The following is a 19934-nucleotide window of genomic DNA, read 5'->3' as shown; positions in this document are numbered from 1 at the left end:
GAGAGGAGGATGCACCAACAATATATGGGCCATAGTAAGCCTACAGGTGATGTCATGGCTCCCAGAAATTCCAGGCGTTGTTGCGCTTGCTCTCCTCTCCCCTGCAGCTGTCGCTGGCTAACGCAGGGAAGATTGCAGGACCGGGCCAGATCAGCCTGAAAATGGGTAAGTATATATATCTTTCATCATTTGATTATTGTCTGTAGCCTAAGCATTGGTCACATGATTTCTACTAATGCATATAACTACAGACATCCCAACCTGCAGAAACTCATTTCAGGGAGGTTGTGCTTTGAGCCCGAAAACGCCCCCCTCCCCCCCACCTCCCATGGCAAAGTATTATTTAAATCACTTTTAAATATTTTTTCGCAGTGCTTGTGGGGAAGGGGGTGGGGGTGGGTGTTATGTAGACGCTGTCAGACGTTTTTTTTTTATTTTTAATAATTGATTTTTTTCTACAATTTAATTTGTTTTTAATTTTTTTTCACAATGCTTTTTGGGGGGAGGGGTTTGGGGCAGTGGACGGTGTTGGTAGGGCAGGGGAGAGTGGTGTCAGTAGCAGTAGTTTTTTTATTTTATTTTTTTAAACAGGACCCCTGACATCTCCCCTTTGAGACAGACAAAGAGACTGAGGACACAGATTCCCCAGTCCCTTTCTTGGCACTAAAGATGAATGAACAGGAGACAGAGGCTCCTGTCCATTCATAAACTGAGCAGAGTAAACACAGTTTGCTCATTTATCACAGGATACAAGGGCGATCTCACTCGCTGTGTCCATTAAGTAGTTCCCCCCGCAACCTGGGAGAGGAGAGGAGGGGACCTGGCTGCGGGGGACGAGGGGGGCTGAAGGAGAATGGGGGGGTGGAGAAGGATATGGTGGGGGCCAGAGGAGAACAGGGGGTGGAGAAGGACATAGAGGGGGCTGGAGGAGAACGGGGGTGGAGAAGGACATAGAAGGGGCTGGAGGAGAACGGGGTAGAGAAGGACATAGAGGGGGCTGGAGGAGAACGGGGGTGGAGGAGAACGGGGGTGGAGAAGAACATATAGGGGGCCGGAGAAGAACAGGGGTGGAGAAGGACATAGAAGGGGCTGGAGGAGAACGGGGGTGGAGAAGGACATAAAGGAAGCTGGAGGAGAACGGGGGTGGAGAAGGACATGGAGGTGGCCTGGGAGGAGCACACAGAGCAGCTGGGGATGATCAGTGCAGCTGGAGGGACAGCTTTTATCACTGATCTCCCTGTACAGCTGCGGGAGGGAGGGAAGGAGTCAGCTGTTCCCAGCCGCACCGATCATCGGGAGGTGCTTGTAGAAGTGCGGGAGCCGCTGCAGAAATGCGGGAGACTCCCGAACCTCATGGGAGACCTGAGATGTCTGTAACTATTTGGGCTTGGCTCTGATTGACCAGATATGTCTGAATGTTACTCCCCAGGTTTATTTTTGCCAAAAAAGGACTAATATCTAGGCACTGGTGGGGGCCCGAAAATCTGTAATAAATCTGTAAAAACACAATTTCAACACAGTGTTGCTGATTGGTGCAGGAGAAAGCCTGAAGATTTCACGTGTCACAGACGTTTTTTGCTTGAGGATTCTCCTAATAACCTATTTTCATTAGGAACACCACTCAGATCACATGTACAAACACGCGTTACTTGGGGGGCTATTTCAATTACAAATGAAAGCTGAACTCCGGGATACGCAAATATTCTCTAAATACAAGAGGCATGAATATTATTTTTTGAACCTTGGTGTGCTTTCTGTACATCTTTCAGATCTGTGCAGTAATCCAGTGTGAGACCTGGATTCAGACAGCTCACTGTCAGACCGGTCACAGCTGCTCTCTCTTCTTGTGCAGGGTGACGGGTCTTGTCTCGGCCCCCTCCTGTAATTTTCTGCTGGCAGCTTGTAGTGGGTGTGGCCTGCCAGTCCCTCCCACAGCTCTGCTCTCTGCATAGGCTTTGTACAGCACAGTGATGTCACTGCTACTTTTACAAGGCAATAACTAGGTATGTAAATGTATTTTCTGTATTCAAAGTGGATTTATATCCTTTGTGGCTATTGAGGAATTTACTTTATTCAGCTTTACTGTGTTTTCTAAAGGACAGCATCAACATTACATTACCATTAAGCTTTCCTAAGAATAGACAGCATTGGGCCCACCACTGAGGTCTTTGCCCTGGGCCCAAAAAACTCTGCAGGGGCACAGCATACATTGTTGTATTATGCTCCAGGCTGCTTGATTTCGGCACTAAAATGTACTAATCTGTATTTTTTTACAACTGCCTGGAGTTCAGCTTTAATTTGTTCAGTCAGCTTTCAACAATTTTATTATGAGGCTCTTTATTTAGAAGTAATTTGAGGAATGAAGGATGTAAGCACACATCTGAGTGCAGGAAATGACACTACACAGGAAATGACCTCTGACCTTACCATCCGTTACCCAACAGCTGTGACTGTATATAATGACCTCCCAGCTATGTCCTGTGCTGGAGGTCTGCAAGTAATCAAATAGCTGGAGATCAAATCCACCTTCCATCCATTGTAGGCTTCAGTAATAAAGACTATTACAGTTAATAACTTCAAAGTAATATAAAAAATAAAAAAAATAACCCATAATTTAACTGAAACCATAAAAGTGAGCCAGTGCTTCCCTCTTTATGAACATGCTTGTTTACTGGCACCTATGTTAACTTTCTGGCTTCAACAACTGAGTTAGTAAGTAGTAGGTAGATTAGGAAAGTCAGAGTCTGCAGGTAGTAGACACATCAGGAAAGTCAGAGTCAGTAGTAGTAGACACATCAGACAAGTTAGGGTCAATAGGTAGTAGCTACATGAGGAAAGTCAGGGTTAGTAGTAGTAGACACATCAGGAAAGTTAGGGTCAGTAATAGTAGACACATCAGGAAAGTTAGGGTCAGTAGTAGTAGACACATCGGGAAAGTCAGGATCAGTAAGTAGTAGACACATCAGGAAAGTCAGGGTCAGTAGACATATCAGGAAGGTCAGGGTCAGTAGTAGTAGACACATCAGACAAGTTAGGGTCAATAGGTAGTAGCTACATGAGGAAAGTCAGGGTTAGTAGTAGTAGACACATCAGGAAAGTTAGGGTCAGTAATAGTAGACACATCAGGAAAGTTAGGGTCAGTAGTAGTAGACACATCAGGAAAGTCAGGATCAGTAGGTAGTAGACACATCAGGAAAGTCAGGGTCAGTAGAGATATCAGGAAGGTCAGGGTCAGTAGTAGTAGACACATCAGAAAAGTTAGGGTCAATAAGTAGTAGCTACATCAGGAAAGTCAGGGTTAGGAGGATGGGGGAGCCAATCAGCGCCCGCGATTGTTCCCTGCAGAAACAGAATAGGGATCTGCCGAAGTAAAGAAGGCAGATCTTCGTTCTGTCAGGAAGCAGGAAGATGGATCTGTGTGTTTCCCCAGTCACACGGTCCCCCATACAGTTAGTAATCACCAACAGGGAACACATTTAACCCTTTGATCACCCCTGATGTTAGCAAGTGCCATTAGTACAATGTCAGTGCATATTTTGAGTACTGATCACTGTATTAATGTCACTGGTTCCCAAAAAAGTATCAAATGACAGTTAGGTGTCCAATCTGTCCGCCACAATGTTGCAGTCCCGCTAAAATTCACTGATTGCTACCATTACTAATAAAAAATAAAAAAATGCCATAAATCTATCCCCTATTTTGTAGACGCTATAACTTTTGCACAAACCAATCAATATACGCTTATTGTTTTTTTTTTTTAACCAAAAATATGTAGAAGAATACATATTAGCCTAAACTGATGAATACATTTGTTTTTTTATGTATTTTTTTTTTTTTTTGGTGTAGCACTAAACCCCCGAAGGAGCTGCTGATTATTTTTGGGCTTACCGTTACCTTCTGTTCTCCTTGTGGCACATCTAGGGGATGTCCCGTGGTAAATAGCCCAGTAACTAGAGACTGACGACAGATCCACTTGAATGGATTTTATTTGCAAAACTCAGTCAATTAAACAGTCTTTCAACTTGGGATAAGAGGGTTGGAAAGGAAGTTCAGGTACTCTTATGTCAAAGTCCAAAAACATTAAAGAACTTGCTTGCTTTGACTGCATCCAGAGAATAGCCATTTGCAGCTGGATGAACACTCAGGTTGGACAGTCCCTCTCTCACAAGGCCTAGCAGCCAACAAGGTGTTTACTCAGGAACAAAGTCTTTGTCACAGACGTTGTTGCAGAACACGTAGGAAACTAAGCTGTAGAACACTTGTAGGATACCTGAATCTTTCAGTCTGCTTGGCGATATCCACAAGACCGGATTCTCTCGGTTACTTCAGCCCTTCCAGGCTCTTGTTAAGAAAACCAACCCATACGTGGTGTTCTTCTAAAGAGTCCTCCTCTGGAATGCTTGAAGAACCGTAGATGGCACCCAACCACCTCAGAATCCTCCTTTAGTTTCCTTGCCACGGGCTAGCCAGCCCCGAGACATCAAAGTCATGTGGATCCGCACCCCAGGCCATGGCCTTCCTGGGGGCTGGTCAGAAGGACCAGGACCATGAAGTCAGCACCTCATACTGGACCGGAAACCCCGAACCATGTGACGTCCGCATCTTAAATACCCTCTCCCAGAGGGCACAGCGAGAAGCCCACTCCCACTGACCTGGCTCCGAAAGAGAGTAACTTAAGCACCTGGACCAGACCCTAGTTCCACGCCTGCAACAAGAGACAGTGCCCCCTGTGGCCAGGCTGAACATCTCACAGTGCAGTCAGACTGATGCAGAGGTCCAATTTAGACAAATAAAACCCAAACCAAACTGCAGTTTAGGTAAAGTTTAACTTTGAAAAACGCATAGCGCGTGCTCTTCAGGAGCCGCCGCTACTTTGTATATGTATTATAGGAGAAAGTAAAAAATATTTTTTTTTTCAGCACTGTTGGTCTTTCTGTGTTTATAGCGCAAAAAATAAAAACTGCAGAGGTGATCAAATAACACCAAAAGAAAGCTCTATTTGTGGGGAAAAAAGGATGTTAATTTTGTTTGTGTACAATGTCGCACGACCGCGCAATTGTCCGCATTGCAAAAAATGGCCTGGTCATTAAGAGGGTAAATCCTTCCGGGGCTGAAGTGGTTAAGAACTCATGTACATAGACATTTGGCAGCTTTCTGGAGACTTGACACACTGAATTTATCAGCCAATACAAGTGAAAGGCTGTATTCAGCAGTGCTCAGGTAACCATTGATGGCTCCTGTAAAGATGTTTACCCACGCATGTGCGTACAGCACTTCTCCTTGAACGTGACACTTTTACATGATGTCCTAAAGCTGGAAGGAATGCATCTCCCCATACAAAGGAGAAATCAGGAAAACATGTTGACTCTTCCCTCTAAACACTTCAACAGAATAGAATACATTCCATATGAAAGGCACTGGAATGTGACAAATTGTATTTAAATGCTTCCAGTGTTACCAGATGAATGGAGGATCTTCCAGCAGAGAAGTCTGCCCCTAGGCTTGTATACATTTCATGATGGGGTCATCACAATGAAATATAAATCAAATAACCCTCCCACAGCTAGATAGCAATGCATTTTCTAAAACATTCTGTGCTATTAGAAAAATAAAATAAAATAAAAAATAGATCAAACAAACAAGAACTCTGATAAGTCAATATGGGCAATAACTACCGATTTTTTAAGAATCAGTAGTTTCCAAGTGTCTCAGAGCATCCGCACCTCTGGCTAAATGCGGTACCGCACACCCCAGTGGCTAGAATCCTTGCAAAGCCAGTCAGGATTTAAAAAAGAAACTCTCGTATTGCGAAACGCTCGTAAACCGCGTTACTTGCAATGTGAGGTTCCTCTGTACTTACCTGAGCCTCAAATCTATCCATCGGTGTCCATGAGAGACTCGGCCATTCCGGGACTCTTGCTCCTGTTTGGCTGAGACACAGCAGTGTCGCTATTGGCTCCTGCTGCTGTCAATCAAACTCAGTTAGCCAATCTTGCGAGAGACGGAGTGGGGTCGAAGCACGGCTCCGTGTTTGAATGGATACATAGAGCTGCAGCTCAGCTCTGGTGATCCCATAACAAGCTGCTTGCTGTAGGGGCACTTAACAGGAGGGAGGGGCCAGGAGCTCCAGCCAGGGACCCGAGAAGAGGAGGCTCTGGCCCACCCTGCACAAAACCACTACACAGTGCAGGTAAGTATAACATGTTTGTCTCGGTTTTTTTTTCTATTAAAATATCAATCACTTTAAGAATTGGTAAGCTGCAATATATTATAGTTTTCTTTTGGGTTTAATACTTCTTTAAATCAAGGCAGAAAACATAAATAAAAGGGACCCAGTTTTTGTTCAATACTGAAATTCATATTGTTTATTGATGGTATTCAGCACCGATGCACTTTAGAAAAATGATGACAATTTCTGGCATCATCGGCCTGTGACAAACTTGTGAATCTCATACTAGAGTGAACCAGAGGCGTTGTTAGGTCTACAAAAGATATGGGGCTAGAGCCCATAGCAGCGAAGTAAAGAAAGTCATATGCTTGGGTGAGCATACACATGTATATAAAATGTGTGTGTGTGTATGTGTGTATATATATATTATATACATATATATATATATATATATATATATATATATATATATATATATATATATATATATCTCTTGTTACATATCTGAGTGTGGATCCCCCCCTTACACCAGGGTAGTCCCCAGAGAGCCTCCTCACCCACTATACATTGATGACACAATGCTAATGACACTGGCTGGGAAGGGGTTAACAACTAGGGGCAATCAAGAGTTTAACTGTCTGCCTAACAAGTGTAATATCTTTTGCTAGCTGTTTTTTTCTCCCTGATTTGCAGAGAGAAGAAACAGCCAGATCGCTGATCTATGTACAGAGCCCTGTGTGTATGTAAACAGAGGACACTGTGCTGTGATTGGCTACAGCCGATCAGCAGGTCTCACCCATGAAACATTGGCCGAGACCTGTTGATAAAATTCCGCTGTAGCCAGGGACAGTGTATATTAGCATGGGGAGTGCGCACCCCTAACCTGGAACAGGCTGGATCATGTACATGTACGTGATCCAGCGTGTCCATACATTTACTGCAGAGGGGTGGGAGGGTCAGTAGTTAAAGTGAAAGACCAGGCTTTTCATAACTAAGCCTAGACCTGTCCCCAACCCCTTCTAAATTCTGTTCTAACTACCCCATGATAGAAAGATACTTATACTTACCTATTTTGGGGGGATCTGGTCGTATAAACAAAAAAAGAGCGACAATTTTGAAAAAAACACAATATTTTGCACTTTTTGCTATAATAAATATCCCCATTTTTATTTTTTAAAAAGCAATTTTTTTCTCAGTTTAGACCGATATGTATTCTTCTACATATTTTTGGTAATAGAAATTGCAATTAGCATTTATTGATTGGTTTGCGCAAATGTTATAGCGTCTACAAAATAGGGGATAGATTTATAGCATTTTTATTTAATTTTTTTACTAGTAATGGTGGCGATCTGCGATTTTTATCATGACTGCGTCATTATGGCGGACACATCGGACAATTTTGACACATTTTTGGGACCATTGGCATTTATACAGAGATCAGTGATATAAAAATGCATTGATTACTGTAAAAATGTCACCGGCAGTGAAGGGGTTAACACTAGGGGGGGCGCGATCAAGGGGTTAACTGTGTTCCCTGCTACGTGTTCTAACTGAAGGGGGGACGGGAGATAGATCGGTGTTCATATTTTGTATGAACAGATGATTTGTCTCTTCTCCCCTCAAAGAATCGGGATCTCTGTGTTTACACACAGAGATCTCGGTTCTTGCTGTGTCACAAGCCATCGCGGGAGCTTGACGGTCATTGTAACCACCAGGCACTCGCATCGGCTCTGGGGGTGAGCAGCGGGCGCCCACGCGCCCTTAGTGGCCACAAAAAGAAACAGACGTAACATGACAGTGATTCACGCAGCCGAGCCATGTTGCCGCAGTACAACTACGGCGGCTGGTCGGCAAGCGGTTAAGCTTAAATGTAAAGTTGATTGTACAGAAATTCTATGGTGAGATTGTAATGTTCTGTATATAGTGCGCCTAAATTTGCTTAATGAACAAGCAAAAAAAAAAAAATGTATTTAAAACGCTTAAAAACAAAGATAACATTGTTTCTAAATATGCACATAATTGCTTGCAGTATTCATGTATAAATTGTGTGTCACCTTGTATACAGGTGTTAGAAAACGCTACAATTTAATATATTTGGGAAAAAAAACAAGAACAGTATGACAGAATATCACAATCATAAAATGCCCATACCTATGTTCCCCTAAATAATCGTGAAGCCTAATTTATTGCTTAGACATTTTCTTGAAAAGGGGTTTAGTATACTGCAACTTGAAATATGAGGCCTGCTCTACTCAAAACTTTTATTTCAGTTTTGTGTGGTTGCTGTCAAGTTGGGTCACCTGCTGGCTCCATATATCTTTTGGAGACTTAAGTTGTAAGGTATCCGCACTAGAATTCCCCATACAATTAAATCCCAAACACATTGTGCTCCATATGTTACTTCAAATATCTGTAAACCCAATTCATCTCATATAAGCTTTAAAATGTCTGTATCATTTCAAAAGTCATGCTTAAAGCGGAGGTCCACCCAAAAGTGGAGCTTCCGCTCATTGGAACCCTCCCCCCTCCGGCGCCACAATTGGCACCTTTCAGGGGGGAGGGGGGTGCAGGTACCTGTACAGTACAGGTATCTGCACCCACTTCCGGCGTAGATTCTGCAGAAGCCACGCCCCTTTCTGCAGAATCTACGCCCCTTTCCGAAAGGTCCCCCGCTGCCTGCTGGGAAACACACGGATCCCAGAGGCAGCGGGTCCATCCTTATTGCGCAGCGCGACATGCGCAGTAGGGAACCGGGAAATGAAGCCGCAAGGCTCCACTTCCTGATTCCCATACCCAAGATGGCGGCGGCAGCACCCGAGAGACGATCGAGAGATCGGCTTCGGGTGCCGACATCGCAGGCGCGCTGGGCGGGTAAGTGTCATTATTTTAAAAGTCAGCAGCTGCAGTATTTGTAGCTACTGGCTTTTAAAAAAAAAAAAACGGCGGACTCCCGCTTTAAAAGTGTTAATGCCCTTCCCAGGAGACCCTCATTGGCACCTTTTCCATTAGTGGAGATAGGTGGTAAAGCTCTACAGTCTGGACCTGGTTATCACACCATGGCTTGTGTCTTAGCCCTTGTACACACGGTCGGACATTCCGATGGACAATGTCAGATCGGACCACGTTGTCGGATAATCTGACAGTGTGTGGGCTCCATCGGACTGTTTCTGTCGGAGTATCTGACGGACCAAGTTTTCCAGCTGGGCTATAAAATTTTCCGACAACATGATCCGATCGGACTTTGTCAAAGTGCCACGCATGCTCAGATCAAATTCCTAGACCAAAGCTATTGGCTACTAGCCTGAATGTAGTCCCGTCCTAACGAAATAGCGTCATCACGTTAAGGCTGGGTTCACACTGCTGCGGGGGGAGATCCGGATGTGATTCGCACAGCAAATCACATCCGATCTCCGTAGCACTGCGAGTTCAGCCATACAGATAGTATGGCTGAACTCGCAGCTGTCCCGCAGCAAACTCGCACAGGACCCTTTTTTGGGTCCGCAACGGAATCGGATCGCATGGGGGTTCACACCATGCGATCCGATTCCTGTGCGAGTCGGCAGATCGCACTTTCGATATGCCGACGGATCTGGGGGTGTCATTAACATAACATTGACACCCCCAGCCGTCCGCATAGGGCAGTGTGAACTGCCGGCGGGAGGTGAGCGATGCGGGAAAACGCCGCGGATTCGCGGCGTTCCCGCATCGCAATAGTGTGAACCTAGCCTAAGTACGATCGGATTTTCTGACAACTTTGTCCGACTGTGTGTATGCAACAGTTTCGGAAAAAAATCAGTCGGACAAAATCCAACGGATTTGGTTGTCGGAATGTCCGACCTTGTGTACAAGGGCTTCAGGACCTATGGGGACTCTGTTGATGGACAGCCAATGGGAAGAACTCAAACCACAGAATGCAGAAAAGAGAGCCAGACGAAAACCAGATAAAAGACTTCAAGATAGTCTTAATTATTGGTATATAAATACTCATATAAAAACAGCCAATGCATGTTAGGCTCAACACATTAAACAACAATGTAGCCTGTATGCCTGCTTAGCATCTGCTGTCAAGTTGTTCCTCTATGTGGAGAGTTCAATACTGGTTCTACCATACCCTGTGAAGTCACTCCTTTCTTTGAGTCCACTCCCTGCATTGAGCCCTGATGAAGGAGGAGTGGAGTTGCCCCAAAAATATGTTGATGTTGTTTTTATTTTTTTGTACCATCAGAGAGAGTGGCCTTTTGGCTACGGGTGCACGTCAAGGGCATGTATGCGTCCATTGCACTGGGCATGCACATAAGTTTAGGAAGGTATTCAAACTCCCCTTTGGTCACTGATGCATTGACTCTTTGCCAGCTACCTTCATTTACAATATTGCTAATTCCTTTCTTGCTTATTACTGAAGCAGATTGCCTGACTATGCCCTGTGTCTCCTGCCCAGTTTCTGTTCCTGTTACTCTTGCCTGCTGCCTGCCTTGACCTCTCCCTGGACAAAGGCTTCTCTCACCTGCCGCCTGCCTTGTCCCCTGCTTGGATACTGACTACTTTCACCTGCCAATTACCTTGACCCCTACATGAACAATTAATAGCTCTTACCTCCCTTGACCTCTGCCTGAACAGTGACCACTGCCACCTGTTGCCTGCCACAACCTTTGCCTGGACACTGATGACTCCTGCTTGTTTCCTCTTCTGCCTGTACACTTATTACTCCCACCTGTAGTGACCAATGCCTGAACACTGACCACTCTGTGTCTCCTGCCCAGTTCCTGTTCCTGTTACTCTTGGCTGCTACCTGCCTTGACCTCTCCCTGGATTACAGCTACTCTCACCTGCCACCTGCCTTGACCCCTGCTTGGATACTAACTACGTTCACTTGCCAATTACCTTGACCCCTACGTGAACACTTACTACTCTTACCTCCCTTGACCTCTGCCTGAACAGTGACCACTGTGACCTGCTGCCTGCCACAACCTTTGCCTGGACACTGATGACTCCTGCTGGCTTCACTTCTGCCTGTACACTTATTACTCCCACCTGCAGTGACCAATGCCTGAACACTGACCACTCTCGTCTGCCACTTGTTTTGACCTCTGCCTGAACTCTGACTACGCTTGTCTGCTGCCAGCCTTTACCTCTGCGGGAACCCTGACTAGCTGTAGTGCCATTATCCCATCTTCACATTGTAGCCATCCTGTTCCTGCAGACCCCTTGGTGGGGTGATCCTGATGGCAACAAAGTAACCTAGGGGCCACTAGGGTCTCCAGCCCATCAGTCCTTGCTGGGTGCACTGGTGAAGACCAAGGTGCCACTTCGACTCTGCACCTCAGATGATCCCACATCACCAGCCAGGGAGAAACTTTTAACACCCATGTAGTCATCACTAATGTGCATGTAGACAAGAAGTGACTACAAGGAGTCTACAGGAGATCAGCAACACTGAGAAGCAGCAAAGGTTTTAAAAATACCATTGTTTTGATACACAGTGCTTTAGCAAACAAAATATTTAGTCAGTATTTACTACTTTAATGCTTTTCATGGATAGGGAGGCATCAAAATTTTGGTAAGAGGCCCTGTGGTATGGAGTTATGTTCGTGATTAGACTTTTCCGTCCTGTTGTTGTAACAGCGGAGTGTCATAAAGTCATCGAACACATGGAAAGAAGTTCAGCAAACAAGGTGTGTGGTGTGAAAGGTTTGGGATGACAGTTGGCCAGTATTGCTGCTTTCCAGTGTTTATCAGAGCGCTCACACGGGAACCTGGCCTGCACACAATCTCCGACTACACCTTGTCCTGCTTGTTGTTACAGCTGTCCACTAATAAACACACCATTTGTGTCATACGGCTGACTTCTAATAGAAAGATATCCAAAGGAACTCTGAATCACAATGGCTCTATGTACGAGTGACCACACACACAACTACGAGGAGACATCTGCCGGCCTTCTTCCAGAAGGTCAATGTGGTAGACATAGAATACATTTTTTTTTATGTTACTCTTTTTTCAATGAAGAGGGAACAAATGCTATGTTTGAAGAGCTTTTGCAACATGTTAGGCCAGGGTTGTAATTTTTCTAGGTATAGCGGGCCTCAAATGCAGCCCTTGAAGTTACCAAAGGGCCATGCGTAATGTTCAGTATATGTAGTGCTAGAGAAGACTGTCGGGCTTCTTGGAGGAAATGATTATGAAGGTTTGGTTGTAGACCATAGACATGATTTGGGTTGCCACCTCTTCCCTTTAAACCCAAACACATATGAATTACACAGTTTCTGAGGCTAATAAATTGCAGATAAGGCACCGAGTAAGTTTAACCGCTTAAGGACCGCCTCCTGCACATTTACGTTGGCAGAATGGCACAGCTGGGCACATCAACGTACAGGTACCTTGCTCTTTAAATGCCCAGCCGTGGGTCACGCACGCGCCGGTCCTGAGCTCCGTGACCGTGTCTGCGGGACCCGTGGACCCGATCACCGCTGGTGTCCCGCGATTGGGTCACAGAGCTGAAGAATGAGGAGAGGTCTGTGTAAACAAACCTCTCCCCGTGCTTCCTAGTGTGGCTGTCACCGATCGTCTGTTCCCTGATATAGGGAAAGACGATCAGTAATGTCATATGCCAAGCCAGGCCCCAACAGTAAAAAAACACACACACATGTCACACATCACGCTTAACCCCTCCCCGCCCTAGTGGTTAATTCCTTCACTGCCAGTGTCATTTACACAGGAATCAGTGCATTTAAATAGCACTGATTGCTGTATAAATGGCAATGGTCCCAAAAATGTGTAAAAAATGTCCGACGTGTCCACCATAATGTCGCAGTCACAATAAAAATCTGTGATCGCCGCCATTACTAGTAAAAAAAAAAAATATTAATAAAAATGCTATAAAACTATCCCCTATTTTGTAAATGCTATAACTTTTTCCCAAACCAATCAATAATCGCTAATTGCGATTTTTTTTTTTTTTTTACCAAAAATATGTAGAAGAATACATATCGGCCTAAACTGAGGAAAAAAAACTTTTTTTATATATTTTTTGGGGATATTTATTATAGCAAAAAGTAAAAAATATTGCATTTTTTTCAAAATTCTCGCTCTATTTTTGTTTATTACGCAAAAAATAAAAACCACAGAGGTAATCAAATAACACCAAAAGAAAGCTCTATTTGTGGGAAAAAAAAGGAAGCCAATTTTGTTTGGGAGCCATGTCGCACAACCGCGCAGTTGTCAGTTAAAGCGACGCTGTGCTGAATTTCAAAAAGGGGCCTGGCCCTTTGGCTGCAAATTGGTCCGGGGCTTAAGTGGTTAATTACCACCTTAATTAGCCACAGAACCTGTGAAATTAATATGTGTTTGGGTTTAAAGGGATGAGATGGCAACTCTAGACATGATCTAGTGAGAGACTAGGGGAGTTTAAATGAGGCTAGTGAAATCACTGTGACTACTTCTTTCCTAACTAATGCTCCCACTCTAGTCACTGACTGCTGGGGTCCAAGGGCGACACAAGTGCCAAAGGGCTGCATCTGACCCTTGGGCCAAACCTTGGGCACCAGGCTGTCAGACAATCTCTTTGCACAATTGCTGCACCTCTAAATATTGTGACTGTTGCAAGCGATGCTCAAAATGCTGACCTTACTTATTACAGGTACTTATACAGCGCCATCAATTTATACAGTGCTTTACATATACGCAATATTGTTAAAAATATTAGGACACCTGCCTTTACACGCACATGAACTTTAATGACATCCCAGTCTTAGTCTGTAGAGCTCAATATTGAGTTGGCCCACCTTTTGCAGCTATAACAGGTTCAACTCTCTTGGGAAGGCTGTCTATAAGGTTTAGGAGTGTGTCTATGGAAATGTTTGACCATTCTTACAAAAGCACATTTGTGAGGTCAGGCACTGATGTTGGAGGAGAAGTCCTGGCTTGCAGGCTCCGCTTTCATTTTTTCCAAAGGCGTTCTGTCGGGTTGAGGTCAGGACTCTGTGCAGGCCAGTCAAGTTCCTCCACCCCAAACTCGCACATCCATGTCTTTATGTACCTTGCTTTGTGCACTGGTCCAAATCATTTGGTGGACGGGGGATGATGGCGTGGGGTTGTTTTTCAGAGGTTGGGCTTGGCCCCTTAGTTCCAGTAAAGAGAACTCTTAAGGCGTCAACGTACCAAGACATTTTGGACAATTTCATACTCTCAACTTTGTGAAAACAGTTTGGGGGTGGCCCCTTCCTTTTCCAACATGACTGCATACCAGTGCACAAAGCATGGTCCATGTGATTGGTCATAGCGATCACATGATAAAAAGGTAAACAACCTGTCATGACTGTTATGATCTGTTATTGGCCCAAAAGCAATCACATGGTACTGGCTACCTGTAGCATGTGATTAGCTGTAGCCAATCCGAGATTACAACCAAAAGCAAGCTGTTCATGAAGGCTTAAAGTGAATGTAAACCTTCACATATACCCAGTGAAGTGAACAGCCTCAGATGATACACAGGGATGAAACAAATCTCCTTACATAAGTTTTACATGTATATCTGCTGCCTTCAGCTTGCTATATTGTTTAGAATCGTGTTAGAATTTTTTCTTCCTGTTCAGCACTGGGAGTGAAGTCTTGGCATACACTGTGTGACAAGTGAATGGAGGAAAGGTACACACCCGGGGCAGAGGAAGGAAGGATGGAATGTGCAGAGCTGTGCTGTGAATAGACCAGCTCTCTGCTAATCTATGGGAACGGAGCAGCAGAAAGATATGGGACCAAGGGCTTTAGAGAGATAAGTAAACACTACACATATACAGTAGCTCACAAAAGTGAGTACACCCCCTTGCATTTTTGTAAATATTTTATTATATCTTTTCATGTGACAACACTGAAGAAATGAGTGTACAGCTTGGATAACAGTGTAAATTTGCTGTCCCCTCAAAATAACTCAACACACAGCCATTAATGTCTAAACCACTGGCAAACTGCTGGCAACAAAAGTGAGTACACCCCTAAGTAAAAATGCCCAAATTGGGCCCAATTAGCCATTTTGCCTCCCACAATGTCATGTGACTCGTTAGTATTACAAGGTCTTAGGTGTGAATAGGGAGTAGGTGTGTTAAATTTGGTGTTGTCACTCTCACGCTCTCATACTGGTCATTGGGAGTTCAACATGGCACCTCATGGCAAAGAACTCTCTGAGGATCTGAAAAAAGAATTGTTGCTCTACATAAAGATGGCCTAGGCTATAAGAAGATTGCCAAGACCCTGAAACTGAGCTGCAGCATGGTGGCCAAGACCATACAGCGGCTTAACAGGACAGGCCTCACCATGGTTGACCAAAGAAGTTGAGTGCACATGCTCAGTGTCATATCTGGAGGTTGTCTTTCGGAATTAGACGTATGAGTGCTACTAGCATTGCTGCAGAGGTTGAAGGGGTGAGGGGTCAGCCTGTCAGTGCTCAGAGCATACGCCGCACACTGCATCAAATTGGTCTGCACGTTGTCCCAGAAAGAAGTCTCTTTTAAAGATGATGCACAAGAAAGCCTGCAAATAGTTTGCTGAAGACAAGCAGACTAAGGACTTGGATGACTGGAACCATGTCCTGTGGTCTGATGAGACCAAGATGAGCTTATTGTGTGTGTGGTGGCACCAGGTGAGGAGCACAAAGACAAGTGTGTCTCGACTACAGTCAAGCATGGTGGTGGGAGTGTCATGGTCTGGGGCTGCATGAGTGCTGCCGGCACTGGGGAGCTACAGCTCATTGAGGGAACCATCAATGCACAGAAAGAACATGCAAACTCCATGCAGTATATAGTACTCCATAGTATCCAAGAATTTGAAACAAAGATCCTAGTTCTGCATTTTCCTATGGTAAATGAATAAACACAATCCAGAGATTTTCCAGTAAACTGAAAATATTTTCAGCCAACCATCCCTTGGGATTGGTCACCTCTTCTCTGTACTAGGAAGCTATCTGAAACCATGCTTCAATTGGTCACATTATTTATAAATATCATATACAGTGTAATACAATAAAAGCATTACATATAAGCGTTCCAAAAGTCACAGTAGACTGCAAATGCTTTGCCAGTGTCAGCATCCCGCCACAATGTAGGATTTCCCATATTCTGCACCTCCTGTAAGTTTATATTAAATTCCTTGGATGGTGGCCTTTCTCAACTAAGGTTCCTCCAGAGGTTGTAGGGGTTCCCTGAGCTGTGGCTGATTGACCCCCTATCCGATGGTGCCAGCATGGTTCTGGGATTTACACAACTTGGCATAGCCAGAGGCATGACCCAGTGATATTTTGGCTGCCTGTAAGCCCTTGTACACACGATCGGACATTCCGACAACAAAATCTGTCAGATTTTTTCAGACGGATTTTGTCCGAAACTGGTGCTGCATACACACGGTCGGACAAAATTGACGGAAAATCCAATCGTTCGTAACGTGATGACGTTATTTAGTTACAACAGGACTACGTACACGCTAGTAGCCAATAGCTTTGGTCTAGGAATTTGATCTGAGCATGCGTGGCACTTTGTCCGATCGGAATTCTGTACAAACGATCGGACGAATTCCGATCGGATTATGTTGTCTGAAAATTTTTATATCCAGCTCTCAAACTTTGTTGGTCGGACATTCCGATGCAAAAAGTCTGAAGCCCACACACGGTCGGATTATCCGACAACGCGGTCCGATAGGAAATTTTTTCCGTCGGAATGTCCGACCGTGTGTACAAGGGCTAAGGGGGGATTTCTTTTCACTGGCTGCCAATATAAGCGCAAATTTTTCTGTGACCCCCAATTAATTCGCTTTTGCTTGAGCTGTGGCTGATTGGCCACATTTTTGAAGGTGCCTGGATCGTTCTGGGACCTACACAACTTGGTAGAGCCAGTGACATGACCCTATGTTCTATTAGGCTGTCTGTAAGGAAGGTGTTCTTCCCACTGGTCACCAATGCAAGGGACATTTTTTTCCCCGACCCCCAATGAGTTGGTATTAGCAGGGTTTCTTTGAGCTGGATAGTTCTGGGACCTAAACAAGTTGGTAGATACAGTGGCATGACCCCATGATCTATTAGGCTGTCTGTAAGGGAGGCGTTCTTCCCACTGGCCACTAATGTAAGGGACAGCTTCCTTGAGCTGTGGCTGACTGCCCCCATCTGATGGTACCTGGATAGTTCTGGGACCTACACAACTTGGTAGAGCCAGCAGCATGACCCTATGTTCTATTAGGCTGTCTGTAAGGGAGGCATTCTTCACACATGCCACTAATAAGGGACAGCTTCCTTGAGCTGTGGCTGACTGCCCCCATCTGATGGTACCTGGATAGTTTTGGGACCTACACAACTTGGTAGAGCCAGCGGCATGACCCCATGATCTATTAGGATGTCTGTAAGGGAGGCATTCTTCCCACTGGCCACTATTGTAAGGGACAACTTCCTTGAGCTGTGGCTGACTGCCCTCATCTGATGGTACCTGGATAGTTCTGGTACCTACAGATAACAAGTTGTATGAACCCAAATATCTTTTCAGCTGTCAGTAAGGGGGACATTCTGACCACCACTGACCACCAATTTAAAGGGGCATCTTTCCCACTGACCCATCTCAACTAATTGGTTTTAGTAGGGGTTTCCAGAGACCTGAAGATTGATTCCACAGTTCCTCTGGGACAAAAAGGTTGAGAAAGTCTGCTGTATAGACAAAGTGGAATTATTGCTATGTACTGACCTGTGCTGAGCGCTGAGAGCGCAAGAGCAATCCACAGACTTGAGCTGCTGCTTGTGTCCATCCAAACTTTGGAGGCAATCGGAGCTGTGAGCGTCCTGAAGATATGAGCACAGGCTGAAGGTCCAACTTTCTGAATTTAGCCAGCCTCATGGAAGTGTGATGTGTGCTGTTGTCATCAGCAGCTCCTCTCCGCACAATGCTGGGACTCCTCTGTGCCCCCCCACAGATCCTCTTTGTGTGTGTGTGAGAATTCCCTTCTCCTTCCTCTTGTTTCCCAATAGGTCTTCCTGATGCCTCCATTCTCAGATTTCACATCTCTGCATGGTGGGTGGCACTGAACTTTTCTTTTTTTTTTTTCTCACAGACTACAGCTCTGTGTGATATCAGCCTGATTTATCTCTTGTGTAAAGTTCCTTATCCCAGACAGTGCTTTAAAGGTGTTACACTTTGCTTAACCGCTTCAGTGCCAGAACATATTTTTTTTTATTGCTATGGAACCAGAACTTTGTTTTTCATTTATGATCAGTCCCTTGCCTGGTACCCTTTGTTGCCAGTCCTAATATACACTCACTGGCCACTTTATTAGGTACACCTTACTAGTACCGGGTTGGACCCCCTTTTGCATTCAGAACCGCCTTAGTTCTTCATGGCATAGATTCAACAAGGTGTTGGAAACATTCCTCAGAGATTTTGGTCCATATTGACATGATAGCATTGCTGCATATTTGTCGGCTGCACATCCATGATGACAATCTCCCATTCCACCACATCCCAAAGGTGCTGTATTGGACTGAGATCTAGTCAGGGACGGTGCTATCACTAGGCAAACTAGGCAGCCGCCTAGGGCACCCGTCCACTGGTGTTCCTACTCTCTTCTCTCTGCAGCAAGCAACTAAGACTCCATACACACTATACAACTTTTGCGGTCTGATTTCCTTTAGATTTACCAAAACCATGTAGTGCAAGGGCCTGCCTGATTGCATACAAATTGGAACTCTTAAGGTTTGACCTCATATTATATGGTTTTAGTAAATCTAAAGGAAAAAATCTACAGAAAATCGTATACTGTGTATCCAGCTTAAAGTAAAGTGAAAAAAATCAGAAAAAAAAATGAAAAAAAATATTTTTTTTAACTTACCAGAAATGCCTTTTGCTAGGCACATCATCCTAATCTGCCTCTTCCTCCTCCGCGGAGATCTTCTGTCTTCTCTCCTCCGTGCGGCGTCTTCTGGGTAATGGGTCGCACTGTGTTCTGGGAACTGTATGTCCCAGAACACAGCGCACCCCATTCACAAAGCGCTGCGCGACTCACGCATGCGCAGTAGGAAACGGGCAGTGAAGCCGCAAGGCTCCACTGCCTGTTTCCCTTAGCCAAAATGGCGGCGCCGGGACCCGAGACCGAGGGACGGTAAGTGGACAGGTAAGTGTGCTTATTAAAAGTCAGCAGCTACAGTGTTTGCAGCTGCTGACTTAAAATTTTTTTTTTTTAAACCGGCCCTCCTCTTTAAGTCTAAGGATCAGCATGCAGCCACCACCCTGTTTGCACATAGTGTCATGGGCGCAGCAGCGCCGGAGGACTGTGTCTGTGTCCTGACTCCCAAATGAATAGAAGCAAGCAAACATTCATTAATGGGTGCTGGTAGGCTGCTTTGATGGGCCCTGGTAGGCTGTATTGATGGGCCCTGGTAGGCTGTATTGATGGGCCCTGGTAGGCTGCATTGATGAGCCCTGGTAGGCTGCCTTGATGGGCCCTGGTAGGCTGCATTGATGGGCCCTGGTAGGCTGTATTGATGGGCCCTGGTAGGCTGTATTGATGGGCCCTGGTAGGCTGCCTTGATGGGCCCTGGTAGGCTGCATTGATGGGCCCTGGTAGGCTGCATTGATGGGCCCTGGTGAGGCTGCATTGATGGGCCCTGGTGAGGCTGCATTGATGGGCGCTGGTGAGGCTGCATTGATGGGCGCTGGCGAGGCTGCATTGATGGGCGCTGGTGAGGCTGCATTTGATGGGCACTTAATTAAAAAGTGGGGTATACATGGGCAGGCAAAAGAGGGTG

General features: G+C 45.2%; 1 protein-coding gene across 1 annotated transcript in view; it reads right to left on the bottom strand.

Moving 5' to 3' along the window:
• Nucleotides 1-18174, bottom strand: part of CYYR1 (cysteine and tyrosine rich 1) — a 168218-nt gene extending 150044 nt beyond the window's left edge. The window contains exon 1 of the mRNA XM_077480031.1: nt 17881-18174. Within this exon, the coding sequence (XP_077336157.1) occupies nt 17881-17941 (61 nt within the window). The 5' untranslated portion in view covers nt 17942-18174. The remainder of the gene's footprint in view (nt 1-17880) is intronic.
• Between the last annotated feature and the right edge of the window lie 1760 nt (nt 18175-19934).

The sequence above is a fragment of the Lithobates pipiens genome, unplaced genomic scaffold, assembly GCF_037356315.1.
Source record: "Lithobates pipiens isolate NorthernLeopardFrog02 unplaced genomic scaffold, aLitPip1_a1.2 Scaffold_16, whole genome shotgun sequence".
In the NCBI taxonomy this organism is placed as follows: Eukaryota; Metazoa; Chordata; class Amphibia; order Anura; family Ranidae; genus Lithobates; species Lithobates pipiens.
The sequence above is the reverse complement of the archived record's forward strand: the minus strand, read 5'-3'. Positions and strand labels throughout refer to the sequence as shown.